Below are 27,641 nucleotides of genomic sequence, written 5' to 3'. Positions count from 1 at the left end.
CCACCACCACCACCACCACCACCACCACCACCACCACCACCACCACCCACCTTGTAATGCCAAAATTTCAATGCTGTCAATTGTTTCAGTTTTGTGTCAGAATGCACAATGTGGGTGGTTGCTGTGGACTGATCCTATACCTTGACAATGCCTCTAGAGCAAAATGGCAGACCTCAGGACAAAATCAGACTCATTCATCTGGGTTTGGATTTCAATGTACACAATTCAATTCAGTAAGCTGCTATATGCCCTGTACCCTACTTGGTGCTGGGGATACAAAGACACAAAACCTCTCATGGAAGTTTACATTGTAATAGGGGAAAGAACTACATGTGCACAGAAAAGCAAATTCAAAATATATGCCCAATAAGTTATGTACACATGCAGGTGTGAGCATACCCTCCCTCTTCCCATTGCCCAATGTTTCTCATTTTAAATTAAAGCCATGCTCACTGTTCCACTGACTGCTACTAGGTTTGGACTTTGGCCACATTACTGAGGGGCTCTGACATGGGAGAGGACAGAATGTCCTATCCTATTTTCCTCGGCAAATTGTCTGGTGAGCACTAACCACAATCTGGAAGGGTAGGAATAGGTGCTGAGAGCCCAAGGCAGAGTGGTTAGTCTCTCTTCCACTGTGGTTCCTTGCTGCCCTGGTTCTCAGTGGAGGAAAAACCAAGGGTATAAGCCAATGGCTTTCTCCGGTCCCTTGTTAGGGCCGTTGAAGCTCATCTGCCTTACATCGAAAGTCGTTTTACAAGCTTCCCCCCACCCCCACCTCCAGAGGCCTCCACATTTTCTCGTCTTCTTATTAGGCATCTTTTTCTCATTAATGTGTTAATGCTCAAGCTATGTGCAGGGAATGATGAGAAAGAAACTTTGTGTGGGGCTCAGGATTTGTTCAAAGCCTAGGGAAAGCATTCTGGTGGGTGTATGTTTTTTATTCCTTTTATGAAAGAAGCATGGGTACCCCTCCCCCCACCCCAGTGGCTTGTTTGAATATATAATTTAATACATTGCCAGAGCAACTGCTAGTTAATAACTTAATAGGTTATGTGCTGGGTATTATGGGAGAAAAGTGGCATCCATGAAAACTTTTATTGTATAGTTCATGGCACAGTACATATGTATTTGGGGTTATAACATGCAATGCTAACAGAGGCCCCTCTTTTAAACCTACCCCACCAACATACCCCAGAATGTAAAGAAGGATATGAGGAGTGAGGGGAGTGAATATTTCTAGAAACTGAAGCTAAGTAGTTAAAACAGATTTAAGATATGAGATTTTAGTTTCTAAAATCACAGCAAACAGTCTATATTAGTAACTAGCCCAGGAAATGATTTTGTAAATATTGTTGTAAATATAGTCATAGAAATTAGAATCGGAAGTGGCATGAAAGATCATCCAATGCAACCTTTGTATTTTATAGATGAAAAAACTGAGGTCCAATAACTGGGATGACTAGCATTTATATGGTTTTAATTTCCAAAGAACTTTTTCTAACTCAATGAATTAGAAACATCCCTACGATGGAAGGTAGATGGGTAACATCCTGATTTCTACATTTTGAGAAACTGAGGCATAGGGATACTTTCACCTGCCCCAAATCAACAGTGCATCAGAGGCAAGGCTGGCACTACAATCCAGGTATTCTGGAGACAAAGGCTATAGCAACATGACTGAAATACAACTGGTCGGAAAGCGAATCTTTCAAAGGATGTGCTTCTGTAGGGCACCAATAACCAGATAAGATTGAATGAACCGGCTAATTTCGTGTTATATGGACCCAGTCATGCTGAGGATTTTACAGCTTTATTGATGAAGAACTACCTTGCTAATATGGAGATAGTCTACATTGGCACATTAGAAACTTAGCAAATATTTTAATATGCCCAAATAAATGTTCTTTTGTTGATTGAGAAGTTCTCTGCAATGAGGAAGATCACAACCTGCTCAGGCTTGCCTGTCCTATGAGACTCTTATCCACATTTCGCCCAGGGGATCTGCCCAACATGCTGAAGGCCTCCCTCAATTTCTCCTGACATCTCAAGGGTACCAGTGGAACACACTGGATGCCCTCTTGTCATCTTCTGCCCTCGTCACAGGACCAGTCATCTTATCTTTCTGCCATATGACTTCTTAACGACTCCTGTTCTTCCTGAGTCACATGTTGCAGCCTGTTCATGGGGACATGACTCTCCATTTCATGTTCTGTGTGCAACACGTCTTCAGACATGGCTCCACATCTTGTTGCCATATTGCAATAAGGGTATAATACTTGTATTGAAAAGATACCCCAAAGAGATCAAAGAGAGAGAGGGAAAAAGTTCCAAAAACATTTATAGCAGCTCTTCTTTTTTATTATTATTATATTCAGTGACAAAGAACTAGAAACTAAGGAGAGATCCATTGACTGGGGAATGGTCAAATTAGAGTCTATGAATGCAATGGAATATTACTGTGCTACAAGAAATAATGAAAGAGATAGTTTCAGAAAGACCTAGGAAGATTTGTATGAACTGATGCAGAGTGACATCAGTAGAAACAAGAGTGACTAACACAGTAACAACAACTTTGTATAGACAAATAACTTCGAAAGACTTAAAACCTCTGATCAATGCAATGACTATCCAAGATTCCATAGGACTGATGATGAAGAATGCTACCCACTCAGAGTGCAGAATGAGACACATTTTTTAGACATGTCCAATGTAGAAATTTGCTTTGACTCCGTTATATTTGAATTTGATATGCTTGTTACGAGGGTTTTTCTTTTCTCTCTTTTTTTAGGGGAAGGAAATAAATTTTTTGATCATTCAAAATATTTGACTTAATTTTTAATAGAGGAAATCTGGGCCTTTGCTTTCATAGACGCTGGAGTAAATAAAATATAGACTTAATTAATTAGAACTGTTACTACTAATGCTTTATATTTGCATAGCACATTTGTGTTTCTTCAATCCTATCTATTATCTCATTAGAGTCTCACACCAACCTAGAGAGGTAGGTATAGTAGGGATGGTTATCCCATTTACCAAGTGAAGCCCACGGAAGTAAGATGACTTCCCTAAGGTCACACAGTCAGTAGAAGAGCTAGGCCAAAGGTCTTCTGACCCCCAGGACAGTGATCTTCCCACCATGATATATTTGTCAAATTCCAGAGCTCCTGACTTCCTGTACAGGCCTCTTTCTACAACATAGCTTGCCTCTCTTAATTTTTAAAATGGAGCCTCATATTCTAGAAACTTTTCCTTAAATGACTGATAACTTTCCTGCCCTTTGAGGTGGCATTACTCTACAGAGCCCCACTGGGCCTTCAGATGTTCTAAGAGCACGGGCTGATTGAGGGGTATCCTGAAAAAATCACCGAGGCCAAAATCCTGACGCTTCGGCAGGATGGGGCTGTATCAAGAGAGTTTCTAGGCCTGTCCTGAGTTAGTGCTAGTTGGGAGGATCCTGTGGGCAATAGGACTGTCAGCTTAAATCTCTATTAAGTGGCAATAGTTCTTCACATATAATTAAAGTAATTATACTTTATTAATTTATTTTAATATTCATTTAAAAAATTTTTTGAGTTCCAAATTCTCTCCAACTTCTCTCTCACACATTGAGAAGGCAAGCAATGTAATCAATTATACATCTTCACATATGCTTTTGACTTTTACTTTTTCAGCATTATCAGACTAGATCTTCATCACACCTCTGAGATAGATAAGCAGCATTATGGGACAGGAAAAATGGGAGCTAAGAAACTTGAGTTCTGGTCTTGAGTCTTAGACACTAAACTTACTAGGCATAGGCAGGTCTCAGTTTTCTCATCTGTCAAATGAAGGCATTGGGCATGATCAGAGGTGTTAAACTCTTGGCCCACCAGGCCAAAAGCAGCCTGCCAAGCTCCCAAGTGCGTGAACCAGATTAAGATGTAATTGGGAAATGTTTAACAAAATAAATACAAAATATAATACAACATAGATAATGTTAATTTGTGGTTTTCTAAGTCATTATGCAGCCTACAGGAATTCATTTCTTTTTGAGTCTGATATCACTGGATTAGATGATTTCTAAGGTAACTAACATTCCACACATGAGAGTATATATTACCCCCATTTGATAGATCAGGAAACTGAGACACAGGAAAGTGAGGTGAAATGCCCAAGGTCACACAGTGAATTAGTGACACAGTACTCATTAGAGCCTAGGGCTCCTGATTTCTAACGCAGGCTATTTCCATTAGATCATGACACTCCATTTCCTGCTGCCAGTACAAACAGGGAAGAAGCAGAGAGTACAGGGGAGCTGAAATGTGGGCAACAACTCGGGGTATGCGTATCAGGCAAGCAGCTCCTTCAGAGAAGACCAAACCTTTCTCAACAAGATGATGGCTCTTGGCCAGGAAGGTAGTCTCATTCTGGGAAAAGAGCAACAGACTCAGAGTCAGAAGACTTGGTCTTGAAAGTGGGCCCTGTATGAACTGGGGCAAGTCCTTAACTGTTCCTACTTGTAATCTGTAAAGTGAAGATAAGCACAGTTATGCTACCTCCCTCACAGGGTTGTTGAGAGAAAAGGGATTTGGTAAGAGTAGGGTGCTATAAACATTAGAGTTGTTATTGGTTACTGACTGCGGTGGATTCCCAGGGTCCCATCCCTAGGTCCTGGTCATCCGGTGTCATATAGCGTGCCCACTTTGGATGCAAGTGGTAAGGGGGCAGTCCCACGAGCAGGTACATATAGCACACAGTCACTTTCATGGTAAGATGTGAGGGGTGCTGAAAGGATCCCTGTATACCAAATATCTCCTCTATCAGCCAAAATTCCTCCCATCACTCATTCCTTCCATTGTTTCCAGAAGACGGGTGCTGAAATACAACTCTGTTACCGAGATAAGAGAGCATGGTACAAATAGAACGAACACTGCATATGGCGTCAGGAGCTCTGGTGACAACTTGATCACGAAATGACCCTTGCTAATCTGCTCACATCTGGGATGTGGGAAACCAATGATCTTCATGCAGTTCAGTGAGAACAGGAATTCTAAGATCCAATATATAGGCAGTCACCATGTTCATTATTGCAGACAGATAGGGACAGAGACCTTGTGGAATCCTCCCAGGGAGCCTCAATCATGAGCTTACTCCTGGCTGGAAAGATTTCACAAACCTTTCGGATTGCTCTTATGTATCCAGACAATAATCTGCTCATCCAGGAAAGTCTGGCCTAGTGGCTCTCTCCTTTATATCAGGTCATTTTATCTTTGGACAAAGAGAAGTATCATGAGCCCGCTGTCTTAATGACCCCAATTACCACTGTGTCAAGCCCAAAGTTCTCTCCCTATCATTCAAAGCCAATTATGTATCCCCATTACTCCCCAACATAGATCTTTTGTTCCAGTCAAGACAGTCTCCTCACTGTCCCATAAACACACCATATTGAATTTCCTCTTTGTGTGGTGGTCCTAGGGCATGGGGCAGCTAGGTGGCACAGTGGAGTGCTGGGCCTGGAGACAGGAAAACTCATTTTCCTTAATTCAAATCCAGCCTAAGACACTACCTATGTAACTCTGAGCAAGTAACTTAACCCTGTTTGTCTCAGTTTCCTCATCTATAAAATGAGCAGGAGAAGGAAATGGCAAACCACTCCACTACCTGTGCAAGAAACCCCCAAATGGCGTCATGAAGAGTCAGATACAACTGAAACGACTCAACAATAACAAAAAACCCACAATTTTGGGCACGGTGGAAATGGTGCTGGGTCTGAGTCCACTAATCAGCTGTCTGACCTTGGGCAAGCCATCTGGCTTCCTTATGGCTTAGTTTCTTCATTTATAAAATGGAGAGATTGAACTATAAGATTCTGAAGGTCATTTTTATATCCAGAGCCTGTCACCTCTTTATCATATACACTCTGACTGGGATAATGGAGACCTGAATCCTGTTATCGGCTCAGCTTCAGGATTACCCTTAATCTTTGTACAGGTTACCCATGTCTGTGCTAGTCTCCAGACCGGGAATGCTTTCTGTTCATCCAAATCCTATTCATATATAAAAGGAATGGCTCTTACTGAGGCCCACTGTTAGGTCTCAGTACACATAAGTATCTCCCCCTTTCTGAACTATTGCATTTACTGTCTGTACATTACAATGAACAATTCTACACTGCCTTGTTCAACAAATGTTTCTAAGGACTGAAGCTTGTCTCTCAAATTGCACTGGAAGCTTCTCATAGGGAGGGACCATATCTTGTACTTTTTCTGAGTGTCTAGCTAGTTAGGGGCAGAGTTGGTGCCCATTAAACACTTGATTAAGGACTGATTTCCTCTACAGATGAGATGCAGATCTTGTTCTATATCTTTGTACTTCAACTTGACTCCTTTTCCAGTTCTGAAGAAATGAACATCCTTTTTTTTGGTTGTTTCTTTCATCCTAAGCCCATGTCTGATGCCACACAGGCAGTTTATCAACGGACGTTATGATGTTATAACATTTGCATATCCTTTGTATTTGCTTATCAATGGATGTGCTGTCTTCCATTGGTAGAAGGTGAGCTCCTTGAGGGCAGGGATTACTGGATTTTGTTTTTGTATCCCTAGCACCCAGCACAGTGGCTGCACATGTTTGCCAAACTGGATTGAACTGAATTGTGGGTATTAAAAAAAGGCCTTTGCCTCATGATTTTAAGTCACACAGAAAGTTGCTGAAGCTGCTGGCTTCCAATAGCAATACTCCAGTAGGCCACCAGTTACAAGTGAAACAAGGCAGACGTTTCTGAGGCTTCCACTGAACTAATCACCATCCCCAGTTTTCTATATTTAAAATGCAAAAAGCCTCCACAGTTGCCATTTGAATTTTTGTCACATACTTGAGCTAAAAACTATTTTTACTTTTTTCTCCCCTATGAAGAAGCTTTGATCTTGGGCAACTCTCTCAAAGTCTCAGCTTAATATATTGATTATTTCTGAATGCTTTTACCCATACCACTTTCCACAAGCTCAGCATGCCAACAAGAAATACTTCATATATCTTCTGACTTCATTGCTTCTCAAGCATCTTATTTCTTCAACACTTGAAGCTGTGTTTTTAAAAGGAATGGTTTATGTTATAAAATATTTTATATCTTATTTCATCCATTTGGAGGAAAAAGTGGTAGCTTGGCTTGTGCCTGAGTGTTTAAACTATGTATTACACATATAATAAATATTACCTATGTATATATCTATATATAATACACACACAAGTTTGAATCTGAAGATATCATGACCTCAAACATTCTCAAGATGCCAAAAAAGAACAGATGTCAGCTAGCTTGGGTCTGAAATACACCAGCATCTTTCACCTTGTCATTAAAGACTGTGCAAGCTTCAGGAAAATCCAAAAAAAGTTTCCTGATCAAACCTCTTCCAAGTGAAGTCCAGATGTTGTGAAAAAAATTTTTTTTCTCTTTTTTTGCTTTGTTTTGTTTTGAAGAGGGCAACTGGGAAAGCTATTTTAAATAAACAACAAACAAATTAAAAAAAAAAAAGCAAACCACCCAAACCCAGCAATGCCTGGAAACTTACTATGTAACTAACCATCCTTGTTTCATACTTAGCTCTGGAAGGGACCACAAATGATGGCCTTACAATGTCACATGAGCAGCTGACTATTTTGACATCCTACTGGATTAGATTCATTTTGGTGGCATAGAAACAAGAGAGACACCTGTGCCCACAGGCAAAAGGTGGAGTTCCCTTTTCGTAAGTAGACTCAGTGAGGGTTCTCCCTTCTATGCAGAGGGCACTCAGAGAAAAGACTGAAGAACTGAGAAGGGGTTTTGGGGGAGAGTAAGAAAAGGGAAACATCTTCAAAGCCCAGAATTTCTGCTCAAGAATTTTAACCTCTAGTGCTGATAAATCTTGTGGCTGGAAAATAACTGCTGTGCTCAGCTGAAAAAGTCAGACAAAACCCCAAAGCATAAAAGTTGGAACTGGCCACAGACGCCCTCCCGGGAGAGGGCCAGGGGCTGCTGAAAGGTATCACACTCTTACCTCAGCTGGAGGACCAGCCCTATATTTCACATTTATTTGTACTGGTAGAGCCCTGTAGGTCAAGTTCACTATGTACCAAACAAACAGTCTGGGCAATGAAGGGGTAGAGGAAGTGTTGGACGGAAGGCTGAATTCTTTGGGTGGAGAGATGACCAGGACTTTGGATAAGGGGGTGATAATGGATAAATATTAAGATTAAACAGGGGTAATAGGGTAAAACGCATGACCACAATCAGGGAGGCAAGGCAGCTGAGCTGTAGAAATAGGAAGCTGTGGCAGCTGCTGCCAATAGTTCTAATGAGGGTATCGCTCTCTGCCTCAAGTTTAGGTTTCCTATAGACAACATAAAAGTAGGAAGAGCTCAGACTTCTAGCCCGGTGTTTCTTAGGGATAGATAGATGGCACACTGGATAGAGTGCTGGGTCTGGAGTCAGGAAGACTCGAACTCAAATCTGGCCTCAGACACTTACAGCTGTGTAATTCTGGGCAAGTCATTTAACCTGTTTGCCTCAGTTTCTTCATCTATAAAATGGGGATAATAATAGCCCCTCTCACTCAGGGTTATTATGAGGATCAAATGAGATAATAATTAGCACTATGTGCCTGGCACATAGTAAGTGCTATATAAATGTTAGCTATTATTATTATTATTATTAAAATGGCCTTTATACTGTGGTCAGACTAATGGAAAGAAGGATAGGAGATGAGACTGTGCTTTGGCAAAGCAGAGCAGCTCTAGTAAGGTTAGTTACCTAGGTGGATTTCCCTTTTTGTGTTCCCCTGTGATTGATATGCCCTATCCCCACCCCACCCTGAAGAAAAAAAGTTGAATTGCAAGCCCCTCAACATCTGAGGCATAGAGAACACTATAAGGACCAGATGATGGTGCCTCGGACTCATAGCTGTGTCCCTGAGGACATCTTCTGAGCCTTTCCCTATTTTCTCTGACACACCCATATCATAGGACCCTGGCAGAAAAACCCATACAAAATGGATGAGTAAATGAGGGAAAGATGGGGGTCCAACAGTAAACGCCCGTGGCAGCTGAGGGATTAATTTAAGGCAACTAGCCAGGAGGACGGGGATTTTTAAAAGTGCTATTTCCCAAAGTTGCTTTCTTAGCAACCTTGGATTCCATTTTTGTATTCCTATGAGTAGTCTGTTTTTCTCTTCTGAATATCAGATTGTCATTATTCATGATGATTAACACTTGCCAGATGCCAACGAGGCATCCAGCTGCAAACACCGTGGCAATCACAGTTGCTGCCTAACCAGTATGAGTGGAATCCAAAAGAAAGCACTATGAGACATGTGGGGCTCCAGCAATCACCAGGTAGCCAGGAAATATGCAAATTCATGGTGTAGAAACCACCACCACCAGCACCCCTCCCTCCCCTCCACGCCACCTCCCTGCATATCCCGCCCCCACCCCCAGCCTAGCTCCATTAAGCACCAGGGTTATCATGCTCAGATACAGAGGAAAAATCCAAGCACTTTCCAATCAGGCTTCATGGGAATTCAATGGAACAAATGGAATTCCTTTTTCCAGCCCACTGTCTACAGATGCAATTTTAAATATCTTGCAGTTAGCTTGCAAGAACACCAACTGGTCAGTCCACGTTGGTATGACTACATACCACTACTTCAAGCAACACCCCTTGGGGGGCATTTCTCTAAGGCGAGGAAGTCAACCAATCTTCCCTAAATAAACATATAACCTGAGAAAAGCAACAGCAGAGTGCTAAGGAAAGTTGGCTGGTGGCTGGAGAGTCAATATTCTACAAATGCTCCAGAAGGATGGTTGACACTGGCCTTCCCTTAGAAACCCACCAGCCTGGTTTCAGCCTTACAGGTGCGGTGAGAACACGACTTTCTCAGTTGTTAACTGATTGGAAGCAGAATGATCTGTTACAAGGCCTGATGGGCAAAATTGAGAATTGCTCTCCTTTGTATTTCTTTAATTATATTTTTTTCATATGGCTATAGATAGCCCAATTTCTTCCTTTGAGAATCTCCTGTTCATATTTTAGACCATTTTATCAATTGGGGAATGACTCTTATTCTTATAAATGTGAATCTGTTCCTTACATATCTTGGAAATGAGACCTTTATCAGAGAAATTTGTTGCAAAGATATTTCCCAATTAATTGTTCCCTTTTAATCTTAGCTTTTTCGGATTTCTTTGTACAAAAACTTTTACATTTTATGCAAAACTATCCATCTTATCTTCTGTGATCCTGTCCATCCCTTGTTGGGCCATGAACTTTTCTCTTCATCACAGATCTGATAGACAGTGTGTTTATGATGTGATCTTTTAGACATAGATCATGTATCCATTTGGAGCTTATCTTGATAAAAGGTATGAGGTACTGATTTAAATCTAATTTCTTCCAGAATCCTGTCTAATTTCCCCATCTGTTTTTATCAGTCAGAGACATTATCACAGCTACTTATCTCAGGAGCTGGGGCCTTTGTGTTTATAGAGTGCTAGAGGATTAGATACATTTGCTTCTGTATGTTATGTACCTAATTTGTTCAACTGATCTATCTTTTTTATTTTTTAACCAGTACCAAACTGTTTTGAGAATTATTGCTTTGTAGTACAGTTTGAGATCTGGCATTGCTAAGCCCCCTTTATGCTTACTTCTTTTCATTATCTTCCTTGAGATTCTTGATCATTTTTCTCTCCGTATGAATTTCATTATTATTTTTTCTAGTTTTATAAAGTAATACTTTGGTAGTTTGGTATGGCATCGAATAAGTAAGTTAATTTAGTATTTATTTTTATTATATAGATTCGCCCTACTCATGAACAATTAATATTTTTCTAATTATTTAGATGTGTCTTTAATTTCTATAAACAGCAGTTGTATTTATATAGCTTACTAGCTGTATGATCCTGGGCAAGTCACTTACTTTCTGCCTTCCTCAGTTTCCCTCAACTGTGTAATGGGGATAATAATAATTTCCTCCCATGGTTGTCGTGGGAATACAATGAGATGATAGTTGTAATGCATTTAGCATGGTACATGGCACACAGTATGAGCTTAATAAATGCTTGTTTCCTTCCTTTCTATATAATTCTTGGTAGGTAGACACCCACGTATTTTATACTAAACCAAATAGTTATTTTATAATAAATTAAAATAAATAAGTTACTTTAAAATAATGTCATTCCAAAGAAAAAGTGAGTCAAATAATAAATCACAGGAACAATAAATATTTGCTATCAAAGAAAGAAAGAATGAGAAAACAAAATAAATTTTAATCAGATGAAGCCAAATAGTTCTTAGGAGGAAATATATTATCTCTAAACTCATCAACAAGAGGAGAGACCAATGAATTGAGTATACAATTAAAATAACCCTAGAAAATCAATACATTTAAAAATTCCAAATAAACACACAAAAAACAAAATTCTGAACATCAAAGAAATAAACCATGTAGCTCCTGGGCACACCCAACTCACATGTGATTTCCCCAGACAAGCTACCTCAAGTTCAAGGTACTCTGTGGATCTGTATCCACTCAAAATGATGGTTTACAAGTCCTAACCAAAATATTTGGCTTTATTTGTGAGAGGATAGAGTTAGTTCAAAGCAATGAAATTCAGTGCAATACCATAATGAGAAAAATAGCAACAAAACATTTTTCCCATAAATCTGTGGCACATTCTCCAAAAAATAAAGTTACTATCACTGGAAAGACAACACACACACACACACACACACACACACACACAGAGAGAATACGCATAGAGAGGAATATACAGACAAGAGAATATGTGTGGTCATAGCATATATGAGGAGGGACTCACATAGGGAAATTAAGTATCCAGGATATGTACACGGAAAAGTATACATGTAGGGACTATCTGGTACCACTGGGCATAAAATGGTGGAGTTTCTCTCCCCTTCTAGCTTCTGGTTGCACGTGGGGTGTTTTCTCTTCCTGAGAGATGACTAGGTAACTTGAAGACTAGATATTTTGTCACATCCTCCTACCATCTCAAATCTTTCCAAAATGGGAATTACACATATGAGATAAAGCAATTTCAGCTATCTCATAGTCCAAGACACCAGAAACCCTAATGAGGAGGTAATGACCTGATGGATTAATGACAGAATAGGCTAATCACTAAACTCAATGCTCTTACGTAGTACCTAGTCTACCACCAGCTACTATTGTACAAGTCATTCCATGGACTCAATTCTGTCCTGCATGCCTGCACTGAGCTCAGTCAGAGAACTGAAGAACAGAGGGAACCAGGACAGGGTGCCAACATGAGTGTGGGACTTGAGCAGGCCTGAAGGATGGGGGACTAACATCCAGCTGAGAGCAGTTTTGACTCCCTAGAAGTCATTTGGGGCAGAGACTAAGGTCTGTGAAAAGTGTAGGAGGAGGTAATTTCTAGGTGAGAGAACTTTGAGGTCCAGACCCTAGAAAAACTATAATGAAAGGGGAAGGAGTCAGAAAGGGAGAGATAGGGGAATATAAGGGGGAAAGTATGAAATTATCAAAGATCTCAGGAGGAAGAAGGTTCACTTAAAAACCCTGAGCACAAGCCAACAAACCATTAGGGAAAGTAATAATAGAAGAGAATTTGGCCTTCAGAATCTCTAAATGAGTCCAGAATATGGATAAATAAATATTTATGAATAATAATATATTAACTATAATATATTATATAGTATATTAATAAATAATAACAAATATCTATAAATAAATAGTGCAAGACAAAGAAAAATGAATCAGTACCTGACAATGCAGAGAAACCCGTGAACTCAAAATAGCATGGAACCACAACAGGATGAATTTTTAATTTTCTCTTAAGAGAATTAAGAATCAAGAAAGCAGAACTTATGGCCTTCACCACAGAAATAATAGGTAGAATAAAAAAACTGGAATCTACCTTTGCAAACCTTAACCATGTAAAAGAAAGAGCAACTGATTAGGAAAACAAATACAAAGAGTGATGTGGAAAAAGTAAAACAAAAAGTAATAACATTGAAAGAAAAAGGGTACTTAGATAAAACTTAGGGATTACAGGTCACCAGAAGGATTAAGACATGTCAAAAAGCCTGAACGCTATAATGCAAGAGATACTGTAAGAAAACAGCCAACCTAAAGAATACACAGATTGCCTCCACAAAGATGATTAGGTTTTGTCATTATTATTTTAGTTAAGATTTTGTTGCTGTTGTTTTTTTTTTAAAGGCAGAAACCTAACACATCCAGGAATTAGCCTTGGGTGTGTTGAGGGGGAAATACCTTTTCTTGGCTTTTTTATCTTGAGGGCTGGTCTACCTCTTTAAACAGCCTTGGCTAGAAGGGACTCACCTTCTCAGAGGGTAGCCCTTATCCTGTGTGACAAGCTCTCTAGAACATAGGTTTGGGCCAATTCCAGCTAGTTATTGCCCTCAGGCTTAGTCTTATTTATTTTTTATCTGTATTTTCTGGTCACTGAGAGGACAGTATCAAATACCTCACTCTAGCTTAGAAAGTTTATGTGGCGCCCTGTATCTCCTAACTGGAGATCCTTTGGCCTCAGCTCATTTTAGGGAACTCTGCCACAGAAATCCCAAAGGATTACAGTCTGACTCCTAGCCCTATCTTTGGTATAAACATGCTTTGCAACTGCCATGTGAATGACTCTAAGTCAGTAACAAAATTCAACCTAGAGCACTTCTGTATGTATGACCCAATGGTAGCCCTGATCTTTCATATGTAAATTGGCCACCAAAGCTTTTCCAAGCTTTGCACTAACCCTACATAAAATTAAAAATAAAAAAGCTATTATGATGCTCCATAACACTAAAGAGTTGGTTTTTTAAAAAGACCAATAAGATAGATGAACATTAGCTAATTTCCTATGTGTTCCTGTTTCTGAGAGAGACAGAAAAAGAGGGACCTAGAATACTAAAATCTAAAATGAAAGGGTGGAAGTGAAGGGAGGGTTCACAGCATATGAAAGAGATAAAGGAAACTGTCAGGCCCAGTTATATGTCAAAAAACCTAAAACTTGAGCGAAATGGTTGGATAACTTACAAAACTGAAAAATACCTATATTAATCAAACATGAAAGAGATTCTAAACAACTTGATCTCAAAAAAAGAAACTAAACAAGTTATACGTAGGGCAGGCAGCTAGGTGGTGCAGTGGATAGAAAGCCTGGATCTAGAGGAAGACCTAACTTCAAATCTGACCTCAGACACTTACTGTGTGACCCTGGGCAAGTCACTTAAACCTGTTTGCCTTGGTTTTCTCATCTGTAAAATGAGCTGGAGAAGGAAAAGGCAAACTACTCCAGTATCTTTGCCAAGAAAACCCCAAATAGGGTCACAAAGACTCAGACACAATTGAAATAACTGAACAACAGTAACAACAAACAACTCATAAATAAACTTCCAAGTAGAAAGTCCTGGGCCCAGATGAATTTACCAGTGAATTCTATTAAGCATTTAAAATACTTAACACTTCTATTAGATAAATTGCTTTTAAAAACAGACCTTGAAGGCACCTTACCAAATTCTTTCTACAAGGCAGATATGGTACTGATACCCAAACCAGGGAGAGAGAAAGTAAAAAAAGAATGTTGATGTAAAAACACTGAATATAATATCAGCAAAGATAGTGCAGCAATATATGCAAAAATATTCACTATGATCAGGTTAAATGTATACCAAGAATAGAGAAAAATTGTAAATAAAAGATAATAATTTAAAAATAACATGATTACACCAATTTTAAGATATTCAAATGGACCTGTGATCTCATTGATTTGGAAATTCCTTCCAATTATGAAAAGCACATCCATGCCTGCCCATCTTGCTCATGTACTCCCATAAATTTGCCACAGAAGGTCCACTCAATATACTAGGTGTTTTTGCTTTTTCTTGACATCACTATAGTACTAGTGATATGTTCTGGATGTCCACTTATTATCTCCAACCCCTGCTACATGACCAGCTGATGTTATCTTCTCACCATACAATTCTTAGATAACATCTATTACTTCTATTTTTCTTTGGAGTTCCTTAATCATTATATATTACAGCCTGATCACATACACAATGCATCTCTCCATTACCCTCTGTAAGATATTAATTTTTACTTCTTCAGAGATTTTTGTAGTTTATGTCTTTCATTTAATTCATTATATTACTATACATTTCAAAGAAATAAATTTCTGCAAAAACATAAGTAATTTTTAAAAAAATATATGTAATTTTTACAGATACAAATACATCCACAAGTTTGTTTTTGTGTTGTTTTTTTAAAGCATATATACACTGGTAGAATGCTAACATTAAAAATAGGATCTGCTTTCATGGGAACCTTGAGGTCATTAAAAGGTCTTTGCAATTTCCTGAAGGCAATTCAGCCTCTTTACATCCTGCTTAACTCTGGGTCCAACTCACTGTCCATATGTACCATTAGTCCCAGGTACATACTCAAGACTTAACTGAATACAAGTCTAAAGCACTCATTCAGAAATGAAGGAAGATTGCATAACTGGAGAGAGAGTCATTGTTCCTAGTTAGATTGTGCCAAAACATAAAAAATGACAATGCTACTTAAATTAACATACAGGTTTATGCCAAACCAATCCAATTACCCAGGGGTTACTTTACAGAACTAAGCAAAACAATAACAAAATTCATCTAGATTTTAGAAGAGCAAAAGGCCAATGATCTTAAGGGAAATAATGAAAAAAATTAGAAATGAAAAGGAGTGTACAGTTATTTGTAAAAGCTTGAACTATATTATAAATCAGTAATCATCAAAACTAGTTGATAGTTGTTAGGAAATAAAAAAGTTAATCAATGAAACACAATAGATAAACAATATCCAGAAATAACTGAACACAGCCTCATATTAGATAAATATAATGATACAAATTACTAGAACAAGGACTTTTGATTTATCTAGAATGTTGGGAAAACCAGAAAACAGTTTGGCAAAAATTCTATTTAGACCAGTATCATATCTTATAACCTAATAAACTCCAAATGTGTATTCAACCTAAATATAAAAGGTCACATGTAACTCTCCCACTCAATAAACTCCAGTAGCTTCCTATAACCTCTAGGAGCAAATAGAAACTCTTTAATTTGGCATTTATCCTGCTCCTAACCTACCTTTCCAGTCTTTTTGTGCCTTACTTTCCACTCTATTGCCCAGTCAAACCTGTCTCCTCACATGTGACACTCCATATGACTGCCTTTGCACAGGCTGTCTCTTTCCCACTCTCCATCTGCCCCCTACCCCAATAGCTGGAATGCATCCCTTGATCACCTCTACTTCTTAAAATCTTATTCTAGCCCATCCTCCACTTGGCTATCAGACTGATCTTCCCTGTCACTCCCCACCCCTCACTGCTCCCCCCCCCACGACATTCCAGCCACTCCCTATCACCTCCAGGATCAAACAGAAAATGCTGCTTGGTTTTTAAATCCTTCATAATCTGTCTCTTTGCCCCCTCTGTAGTCTTCTTACACCTCACTCCTCCCCATGTACTCTGAAATCAGTGACACTGGCCTCCTCTGCTGTTCCTCATATACAACACTCCATCTCCTGCCTCCAAGTGTTTTCCCTGGCTGTCCCACATGTCTGAAATACTCTCCCTCTTCCTTTCCACCTCCCAGCTTCCCTGGCTTCCTTCAGGTCTCAGCTAACATGCCATCTTCTGCAGGAAGCCTTTCTCTGCCTCTCCCTTAATGCTAGTGGCCTCCTTCTGAGATTTTCCTCAATTTATTGGGTACATGTCATGTTTGACATTATCTGGTATATATCATACATGCATAGCTGTTTGCAGGTTGTCCCTCCCATTAGACTGCAAGCTCCTTGAGGGCAGGGACTGTTCTTTGCTGCAGACTGTCACAAAGCAGTAAATGCTTAATAAATGCTAGTTGATTGTCTGATTGATTGCTACAGGTCTTCAAGTATCTGAACCATTATCATGTGGAAGATGGTTTACTAGGCTTGTCTTCCTTGGCCCCTGAGGGCAGAAATGTGACTGCAGCAAGGGAAGGAACTGGCAAAGGTATAAATTTATACCTGATATAAGGAAAAACTTCTAAATAATTCAAAATTAGAAAGGACCACCTCAGGAAGTAAGGACAGCTCACTACTGAAGGTCTTCCCGAAACGGCTAGGTGACTCCTGGTGGGCAGTGGGGTCCATGGATCTAAATGATCTTTGAGGTACTGTTATTGTGAATTCCCCCTCCCTCCCAAAAGACTGGCTTAAATGCTTCCCAAACATGTCTTTCTTTTTTTCATAAATTATTAGAATATCAACATACAGTCTAGGTAGACATTTAGGAGTCCATTTACTCTGGTAAGGTTTGGTTTTTTTTAAGAAACTGCAAAACAAGCAGACTTTTTTTTTTATTGCAACCCAAGAAGCAAACAAACTTTAGGAGAACCGGGAGAGTCAAAATAATTTCTGAAATAGTGAAGCCCACTATAAAAGCAATTCCAAGAGTCAAACATAGGAAATGGGCCCTGTTGCCTTTTGGCCCAGTTTGACAGCACTAAAAGCATCCTGCCTCCTGGCCAGGGACTCTGCCAAGACTGGGACAACCTGAGCCGACGGTGCAAAGGGGAATGATGGCTGCACCTGAAGCCTGGAGCCCAGAGTAGGGTCCTTTTTGCTGTCTGAAGCGCAGACTCCCATGCTCCTTTTGGCTCAGGCCCCTCCTCTCCCATTTTCCCCTAGTAGTAAAATGCCTGCTGCTGCTTCCTCCACACAGAGGGGAAAGGGTGAACTGGGGAGAGACAGGGAAGAAGGGGCTGAAGGATTAATGAGCTGATTTTCATAAGGCGCTTGGACATCTTGGAATGGAAAGTAGCCTGGAAGCTCAACAGCACAACCATTTACTCAGTACATTTTGCCAGCTGGTCATTCATCATCAAAAATTCCCCTATAACTCTATGACTATTGCTTAATCACCATGTATAAATACCTATTAATCTTGCAAAGTCAAAACACAAACAAAAGACAAAAGTCTTAATTTTTCGTGTCCTTATATTTAGGTTCAACATTTCAGAAACGGACTTGTATGCCAATGACTTTTGGATTTTTTTTTTAAAACCTTCTTCAAAAATGAAAGAGACTTCTCCTTCCCTTTCCTCCCACCCTTTTCTTTTAGTCTTCCTTTACATAAACTGACTGGACTAAATGAACTAACCCAGACTAGGTGCTAATGATCAAATAAATTATGGAAGAAAAACGTGCTGTGTTAAAATTTAAACTAACATTTTTGCATTAATGATGTTCCAAAATGTATACTCAAAACATACAGAAAAACCTTGAGCAGTTTAAAATGGGCATATTTATCCCACTCACACTGCCCTTCAAGTATAAATTATAAGGCCCCTATTCATTAAAAAAAAATCTCTTCTGCAGTTGAATTTCATTTATACCAAATTTTAGAGTCTGTGACAGGAAATGCATGCTGGTGAGGGCTTGTCAACACAGATTGTGGCTTTGGTGGAGGGTAAGATTTTCATGTGGACAAGGAGACCACAGGGCAGGCTTCCCAGCATCACTTTGGTGAGGGGGAATGGCAGAGAAGGGAGTCACACTATTAGCAACCTCATCTTTGAGTGTGAGAAGTAACAGTCAGCAGGCTTTGGTTTTATCACTTAAACCCCATCCAGGAATTTCTTATATAGACACTGTAAGGTTATTCAAGTTAATGGAAGAGTATGAGTACCGAAAAGCCAGGTATTTGGCTTTGGAATATACTGAAGTATGTGAAGCTCATTATATCTCACCTACGTTGATATGAAAATGAGTTTACATTCCATGAGCACATCTAATTAATAGTGGTAGGAATAGGGTGAAACCTGAGATGGAGAAATCTGAAGACAATCTACAAACTGGGAAATATGCCTCGGGGTAACAGGGACACTACTGTTGGCAAATTTTGTTCCTTGTGATGTGGAGCGAGGACCAAGCGAATCTAGATTGCCTCATGCCTCTGTTTCAATTCCAAAAACATATATTAAGTGCCTACTGTGTGCCAGGTATTGTAAAAAAATAACAAATACTTGTTGAATTTGAGGGAGAGAGAGAGAGAGAGACAGAGAGAAGAGGTAGAGGAAGAGAGAGAAGGAGAAAGGAGAAAAAGAGAGGAGAGAGAGAGGAGAGAGAGAGAGGAAGACAGGAAGAAGGAAAGGAAAAAGAGAGAGGAGAGACAGAGATAGAGAAAGAGAGAAAAGAGAGAGAAGAAACAGATAGACAGTGAGACTGACAGAGAGAGAAGAGAGAAAGAGAGGAAGAAAGAGAGGAGAGATAGAGACAGAGGCAGAGAAAGAGAGAGAAAAAGGGGAAAAAAGAGAGAGAGGAGAGAGAGAGAGGAAGAAAGAAAGAAGAGAGAGAGGAGAGACAGAGAAAGAGAGAGAAGAAAAAAGAGAGAATAGAGAGAGAAAGAGAGAGGAGACAGAGAGACAGAGAGAGAAGACAGAGAGAAAGAGAGAGGAGGAAAGAGAGAGGAAAAAGAGAGAGAAGAGAGAGAGGAGAGAGACAGAGACAGACAGAGATACAGAAAGAGAGAGAAAGAGAGAGAGAGAGGAAAAAAGAAGAGAGAGAGGAAAAAAGAGGAGAGAGAAAGAGACAGCACAGAAAGAGAAAGAGAGAGAGAGAGAAAGAGAGAGAGAGAGAGAGAGAGAGAGAGAGAGAGAGAGAGAGAGAGAAGAGTTGTTAAATCAGAAAAGGGGTTCTAAGAAAGATAAAGGAATTAGAATTAATTCACCAGCCAGAGAGAAGAGGTAACTTAGATTTGGGTACTGGGTACTTGGCGTGGGCATGGATATGGGTGCCTGCAGGGATTCCCAAGTGTCTTCATGGGTTGCTCATGATCAGGTTGCTCTGAGGCTCACCCAGAACTTACACCAGAATCGGAGGAATAAATGATGAGGAATCTGTGGTTTGAGCAGCTTAGAACCTATCTGAACTGTACCCACCTGATCTTGGCCTCAGGTGACTATCAGGACCTGCACAAGGACTTTGCTGTAATGCTGTTTTACCAATAACAAAGCTGGCATTTGGGCTTCCACAGAAGCCTCAGCAGTGTCATCAGCACCTTCCTTTGGAAATTCTGGTGTCATATGCCATCTTAAGGAAGGAGAAAGGGAGATTCAAAAACTCTATGGGACCATAATAGCTGCATGGGGGCATCCCCCTCCCTTCATGACATTATGGAGATGCTAAGCTCTAATATCTGACCATGTTCTAATTGCTGTTTAATAACTTGTGAAAAATACATTTTTATCATAGATACATGGATATTTGAGGAATAAAAGCAAAGGCATATGGTTTCATGATCTAAGAAATTCTGATTTGTTTTCTTGAAATCTGCATTTAATGAAGACTTGCTGTGTGACCCTGCGCAAACAGCCTGACTTCGGTTAATCAGATTTAGGTGATCAGCAACTGTGTCAAACAATCACACAGGGGTGGGGAGCGCGATCATTTAACAGCAGTCCAGGGCATGGAATTTTACTAAGTTGTTCTGGTTGAACTTGTCCGTAAGACTAATGTTCCTGATTCTTATTTCTGTGATAATATCTGATAATTCAAACTTAAACTTTGTTTTGGAAGCAGTCGGATTCAGGGAAGGTTAAGGGAACCAGGAGAAGGGACCTAGAAACGCCACCAGAAGAAGTCTGATAGCCTGGGACCATTTTTCCAACCTTTCTACCAGTGTTTTACTCTGAACCCTTCATGACCCTCCCTTAGTCCTTTTCTGGATCCATCTCACGGTTCAATTCAATTGTAAGCTCTCCCTCTTCCTGCCCTGGTGCTGTCAAAATATGGAAAAGCACAATTTGCCTAACAAGATTCTTTGGCTATTCTTGTAATGGATCTGTGAGCCTGGCCGTGATCAGCAGGCAATATGTATGTATGTATGTATGTATGTATATTATGTATGCATTTATGTAGACCCTGGTTGCAATCTGGGTAAGCCACTTCCTCTCTCTGTTCCTCAGTTTCTCCATCTCATAAAACAAAATGTTAGAGACTAGATGATTTTCCAGGGATGATATTTGGAATCTGTATTTTGCAACACAATTCTTGTAGTGAGATCCTACTGCATCAAAAATAATCTTATTTTTGCTTATTATTTTGCTTTTACTTATTTTTGCTTCTCTTTTTACACAGGAAATGTTCTAGGTTCTAGAGTCAATCAACAAGGGAAGAAGGAGAGGAAAGGGGAGGAAAGAAGAGAAAAGGAAAAGAGAGAAGAGGAGAGGTTCAAAGCAGGATTTATTTATTCCTCCTTCTATGGGATGCCCTCCTTTTTCTCCACCTAGCCAAAACTAACCAGTATTTCAAAGTCAACCCATGACACATTTTCTTCTCCAAGACTCCCCTGACAGTTTCAGCCTTTGGTTACCTCTCCGCTTTCCTCTTCCAGCCTTACATTACATAAGGATTAGCATTTACAGGTTTGCATTGTTCTATGGTAGTTTCATATATCATACTTATCTCCCTATCTAGATGATAAGTCCCCCAAGATAAGGAACCACAGAGGATCAGAGCATCTTAGAGCATAAAGAGATCTTCTAGTCCAATTCCCTACTTTTACACATGAGGAAAATACTGAGGACAAGAAAGGTCTTCTCTTCTTTTTATGCCTTCCTGATCCCCCATTTCCTCCTAGTACATTTCTTCCTCCCACCAAGTATTTCATATTTATCTTGCATATATCCATATATGCACACAACGTCTTCCATTCTCCTATCCCACGAAGTATAAACTTCTTGAGCGCTGGGACTGTTTCACTTCTGTCTCTGTGTTTTCAGTTCCTAAGGCAGCACCAGTCAAACAGTAGGGGCTTAATAAATCCTTGTTGATTAATTGACTTATACTACCTAATAAAGGGCTAGGCACATAGGTGCCATTGTAATAGATGCTGGCTGACTGAGTGATCGATAGAAAACTGTACTACGCTCCTCTCTCATCACCCAAAGTTCAAGGTAATGGTTTTTATTATCACAACCCCAAGTTTTAAATGGAGGAGATGTGGTGAATGAGCAAGCATTTATTAAGCACCTACTACATGCCAGGCACCATGCTAAGTGCTTTACAAATATCATCTCATTTAATAAGAGGATAAACACTCAACCTGTATTTGTAAAACTTCCACCAATGGTTTTGAAATTCCTCCCAACTGTAACATTGGAATCCTCTAATGTATATCTAACTCTGATAACTCCTTGGGCAGGCAGGGGTTTACACATACCTTTTGGCCAGCCAGAGTTTGGCTTTGATACAAACAGTGATGTCAGTCAACTCCTGCTGAAAGTCTGAATTCGCTCTGTGTTTGGAGTCTGAGTAGGACTGTAACAAATGAAAAACCTAAACCAAAGAAATAGAGAAAGAAAAAACATGAAAGCCTGCTGTGAAAATATGTTTTTCTAAATGCTCAGTTCCTCACTTTCACCTTTCCTCAAAATAGCTCCTCTCAAAGAAAAGAGCCACCTGCAGAATGCTCCTTTAGTCTCCTTGCAGAGAAGAAGCTTGTTGGTTTTGGAGAATGCAGTAGCCATAAGAAACTTTCATCCTTAATTGGTTTCTGTCCCCTGGGCGCCTTTCCTGATTCCAAAAAAGGCAATTACTTCATCACTATGATGATCCTTTGATATCACATTCTATTAGGTGGAAGCAACCTACAAACTGATTTCAATAAAAAATTTAAACATCTTTCTTGATATCAACAGTCTCTTATAAAAGCAAAATGTGCCTTTTAAAAGCCAAAGTCTCAATACTTCAGGAAAATAAATCATCCCGTTAGTCTAAACAGGCTGGCAGGTCTAGGTTCTTCAGACCAGACTTGGTTAGAAGAACAGCTTTGCTCAGTTTTGAGCCAATGAGTATAAAAACTCTATTTCTCCTGATCTTAGACCACGACCTTCACAAATCATTTAACTTTGCTCTCCCTAACTTTCATCTACAAGACAGAGACAAGGATAATGAACCAGAGGCCACATTTGCTACAGGATTATAGGGAAAGACACGGGGGCAGGTCAACCTGGATACATTAGGAGTAGACCTCATCTGATTTTTGCTACTTTCTTATTTCTTCCTCTGTCACAAGCATCAAAAAATATAACAAACATATCTGTGAACAGGATTCTGTATATACACAATGCCAAAATTAAGATGAAAAATTCCCTGTGCTGTAAGAATAAGAAGTACACATATAACCAGTAGACAGGCTATATGGGTCTACTTGTGTGTGTGGTGGTGCTCTCCTCTTTTGCTCCAGCTTCAAAGAAGCGCCCCATCTCTTCATCACCTCATCTTGTCTCCTGGGAGCTTGCGCCTGGCGAGTATTCTTACCCTCACTCTCACTCATCTTGAATCTCTTCCTTCCCATTGGTTCCTTTGGTGCCACCTACAAGGATGCCTAAGCCTTGCCCATGCTTAAACCTAACTTTCCCTTGATTCTGCCGTCTACTCAGGTCCTCTCTCTCTGCTCTCTTTCACTGCTAAGATCCTAGAAAGAGCAATGTTCTCCTGAAGCTCCCACTTCTTCACCACCCATTCACTCACTTTTCAACTTGTTTCAATTAGGCTTTCCTTCCCACCATTTGACAGAAGTTTGAGAACTCAGAAAGTGTCATCATTCACTTCGCTGTTAAATCCAGGGGCATTTCCTCAGGTAGCAACCTCTTTAACTCACTGAACCACACTCTCTTGTATCCCTTTTCTACTTCCATTTCTGGGGTGCCACTTTCTTCTGGTCTTCCTATAGTCAGCCTGCCACCTGCCATTTTCTTCTCAATCCCCTGAAGTATGAAGGCCCCCTCCAGGGTCTGGCTTGGGCCTTGTCTTCTCACTTTCTACTTTCTCCCCAGTCCTAATTTCTCTCCTTAACTCATCTTACCTGGCCATGTGCCTGCTGGAGATTTGTATCTACATGTCCCGTGGGCACTACAAACTCAGGATGTCCCAAATGGATCTTTCCCCTTCTCCTAATTTCCTCATTTCTGTTCAGGACACTACCTACCATTCTCCTAGTTATCTTGGTTTAAAGACTTGTAGCCAACATTGACTCTCTCCTCTCTTTCATTCCCCAACTTTCATCAGTTGCTAAGTTTTGCTGATTCTTCTTCAATAACAGAACCTCACTTGCATTCATCCCCTTCTCTCTTCCATTCATATGGCTAGAAACCTGGGTCAAGCCTTTATCTCCTCTCACCTAACAATCTCCTAATTGGTCTCCCTAATTCTAGTTTCTCTTCTCTACAAATCACCTTCCACACCAAGGCCAAAATAATTCTCCTAAGGTACTGGTCTAGCCACGTCACTTCCTTGTTCAAAAATTTTAGTGGTTTCCTACTGACTCAAGGATAAAATACAAATTTCTCAACCTGGTCCTTAGAATATTCTGCAATTTGGCTCCAACCATCCATGTTCCAGTAAACCTGGCATAATAGTTATCCCCCAAACTCAGTATTACATCTCCCAACCCCCATGACTTCATATCAGCCATGTCCTAAGCAACTGGGGCAGCATGGCATGGTGGACATAGAGCCAGTCAGAGAGGACCTGGTCCAAGCATCACCTATAGGCTGTGTAACCCTGGGCAAGCTTACACTTTAAGTTTCCTGGGTGTCTCTCTAAGACTGTAAGACCTGCATCAGTAGAGGGCATTTCCTCACCTGGGAGTTCCTCATATCAAAGAAACCACAGGTCCCATCCTTATCCATCCTATAGGCAAGGAATTTACCCCACCAGCATGTTAGTCAGTCAGTCATTCAATAAGCATTTATTAAGATTCCTTATCTTCCTCAGAGGCTCAGTTTAGATGCCACAGCTGCTAGTATTTCCTTCTGTCTCAAATAGTCCTTTATTTATTTACCTACTTGTGCACATGTTGTATCTGGTACATATGCCTTTACTCCTTTCCACATTTCCTTACTTCGTGATGTAAACTCTTTGAGAGCAGGGACTATCAAAGGGCCTTGAACTGAGAAGGTTCTTAATAAATGTTTATTGACTGACTGACTCACTGAGTGTGACCAATGCATTTTTGCCTCTTTATCCTTAGCGCTGAGCATATTACTCATATGGTATGAGGCATATGGTAAATAACACATATTAGGCCAATCAACAGTAGAAAGAACACCGGGTGGGAATTGGGGAAACCTGAATGCTAGTTTTAGGTCTGAAAACAACAGTGGGGAGAGACATGGGTTAAGTTCCCCAATCTCTCTGGGCCTCAGTTTCTTCATCTGTATTGTAAGAGGGTGGCGATTTCTAACGTCCCTTAACAGTTTTCTTAGAATAAGCTTTATTCATGCCTTTAATCATTTCTGGAAATACTACCTCCTCCCTCCCCTTCAAAACTGCACCCTTCTTCTAAACTGAAAAAGAAATAAGCAAAAAACAGCCTATACAGTGACTGAATCTGACAACATACACAATCCGCCAGCCCAGGAGTCCCCCACCTCTCTGCCGAGAGGAGGGAGGAGTCTCTGTGACCTATTCTCTAGGACCCTTATTGGCTTTTCACTTCCTTACAATTCGGCTTCCTTTGAGTGACCTAACTTTTTAGACTGCCTGTATCACTTTATATAGATCTTTCTACATTCCACAGAATCCCTCATGGTCATAATTTTTTGCCATGTAAGCATTCTCTTGTATTTGTACAGAACCATTTATTTAGCCATTCTTCAATTGATAGGCTTCTGCTTCTAGTTTTTTTTTAGACCTCCAAAAGTGCTGCCATGGTAGTTCTGCTGTATATATTGGGCCTTTGTTTCTGTCTTTGGCCTCTTTAAGGTATGTGCACAGAAATGGGACTGCTGAGTCAATCGTTATGGTGAGTTTAGTCAGGTTTTTTCCTCCCAGGATTCCAAACAAAAATCCAGAACGGCTGAACCGACTCACAGTTCAATTGCCAGTATATCTGTGTTCCTATCTTCCCTCAAACATTGACTGTTTAAGGATTTTGTCACTCCAGTTTGCAGGGGCTGAGGTAGAATTCTAAGTTGTCTTTTTCAAAGCTTAGCAAAGTGCATGTTCAATAAGTGTTTATAGAATAGAACTGAACTGAATTCATCAATCGTCTGTTGGGGCATAGTTCTTGGTCTTACATATGTATATCAATTCTGTATATGCCTCAGATATCTCACAGTTTTAATGTTTTAGAATTTCATACATCATTCCCTTCTTTATGAAAACCATGATTCATCACCCATGCTGAAATGCATGGGAGTGGGCTGGCAGAGGAGGAGTGTGTAGGGATCACAGATAAACAAGACATCTTCCAGGGGAAAAGAATCCACTGTCAGTCTCATTGTTCTATATAACAAGGATTGCTGATAATCTTACTTGCCAAACACCAGTTACTACTTTAGCTTCCCTTTTTCAGTGAGGAGTTAATGAACACAGCAGTGGGAGTGTGGAGCTGAATCCATAAATGAATGCAACTCGAAAAAAGGCATCAGGAAAATTTATGTTAAAAATCGATAAAAAGGGGTCACTGAGATGAAATTTTAAAACAACAACAATAAAATAGTTAGGGCCAAAAGGTGGGAGCAGGAAAGGGAAAGATAAGAAGCCAGGAGCTTCATGAGCCCTTGGTAGTAATCAGCTCTGAAGGAATGGAGAGTTGGTCAAATGGAAATGGCTCTTCTAGAGGGCAGAGTCTATTTGGGATCACTGATAAACATCTGAGTAGCTAGCTCATTGTTTACAGAAGTAAGATAAACCATGATTCATTTATATAAGTTACAGCTAATTTTTGTTTCCCAAACAGAAGTAATAGTGTGGGAGAACTAACCCCCAGCTCCAACATGGAGAATGAAAATGATTTCTCTACTAATGGACCTGTTATTTCAGAGACAACATCAAGCGTCCCCACCTCGTCATAATTCCAGCAATGACCCAAACCACTCATCTTCCAGTCTGGAGAAATGTGTCTGGCTGAGATGTCCGTTACTATGTTTGGTGGTTGCTAGAGTGAGAAGCCTTCCTTTGCCCAAATCCTCACTATTCTGAGGGAGCTGGCAAAGTAATCAGGCTTCAGTGGACCTCTAAGCAGCTGCAGAAAACCAGCCATCAAGGGCCCTTCATGTTATCACAAGATGGTTATTAATCGGCAGACACCAGCAACTTACATGACTTAGGAATCTCCTGGTGAAGAAAGCTGTAAAATCTCCAAATGCCACATGTTTAGAAGAAACATTACCCAACTGATGGATGTTTAAACTCAGTCCTATATTTGCTCACCTAAGTTGGCAAAAACAAGCTTGTTTTTGTAATGCTTGGTTGATCCCTAGTGGCTTATGAAAGTCAGTCTACCGGTCCATCAATTCTGTCACCTTGGACACAAACTCCTACAGTAATTGTAATCCTGGGTCACTTGTGAGGTTAGTGGAATGATCCATTTACATTTGACCAAAGGAAAACATTAGTACATTTAGGAAAAACTCAGGGAAATGAAAAAAAAAATCAGGAGGTGGGAAGAAAAGGAGATAGACACAATGGCACCTAGAGGGAGGAGGGAGGTGAAGAAAGAAATAGAGGGGCAGAAAAAAGAGTGACCAAGTAATCAACAGTAAGCATTTATTAAATGCCTACTAGGTGCCATGT

At 40.1% G+C, this 27,641-nt stretch overlaps 1 protein-coding gene across 2 annotated transcripts in view; it reads right to left on the bottom strand.

Annotated features, from left to right (window-relative positions):
* THADA (THADA, armadillo repeat containing) overlaps positions 1-27,641 on the bottom strand; it is a 438,429-nt gene that overhangs the window by 115,720 nt on the left and 295,068 nt on the right. For both annotated transcript variants that reach the window (XM_027865188.1, XM_027865189.1), the window contains exon 30: positions 22,279-22,394. In XM_027865188.1, coding sequence (XP_027720989.1) covers positions 22,279-22,394 — 116 coding nt within the window. The remainder of the gene's footprint in view (positions 1-22,278; positions 22,395-27,641) is intronic.

This window comes from Vombatus ursinus, unplaced genomic scaffold (genome assembly GCF_900497805.2).
Source record: "Vombatus ursinus unplaced genomic scaffold, bare-nosed wombat genome assembly UNPS02014778.1, whole genome shotgun sequence".
Lineage (NCBI taxonomy): Eukaryota > Metazoa > Chordata > Mammalia > Diprotodontia > Vombatidae > Vombatus > Vombatus ursinus.
The sequence above is the reverse complement of the archived record's forward strand: the minus strand, read 5'-3'. Positions and strand labels throughout refer to the sequence as shown.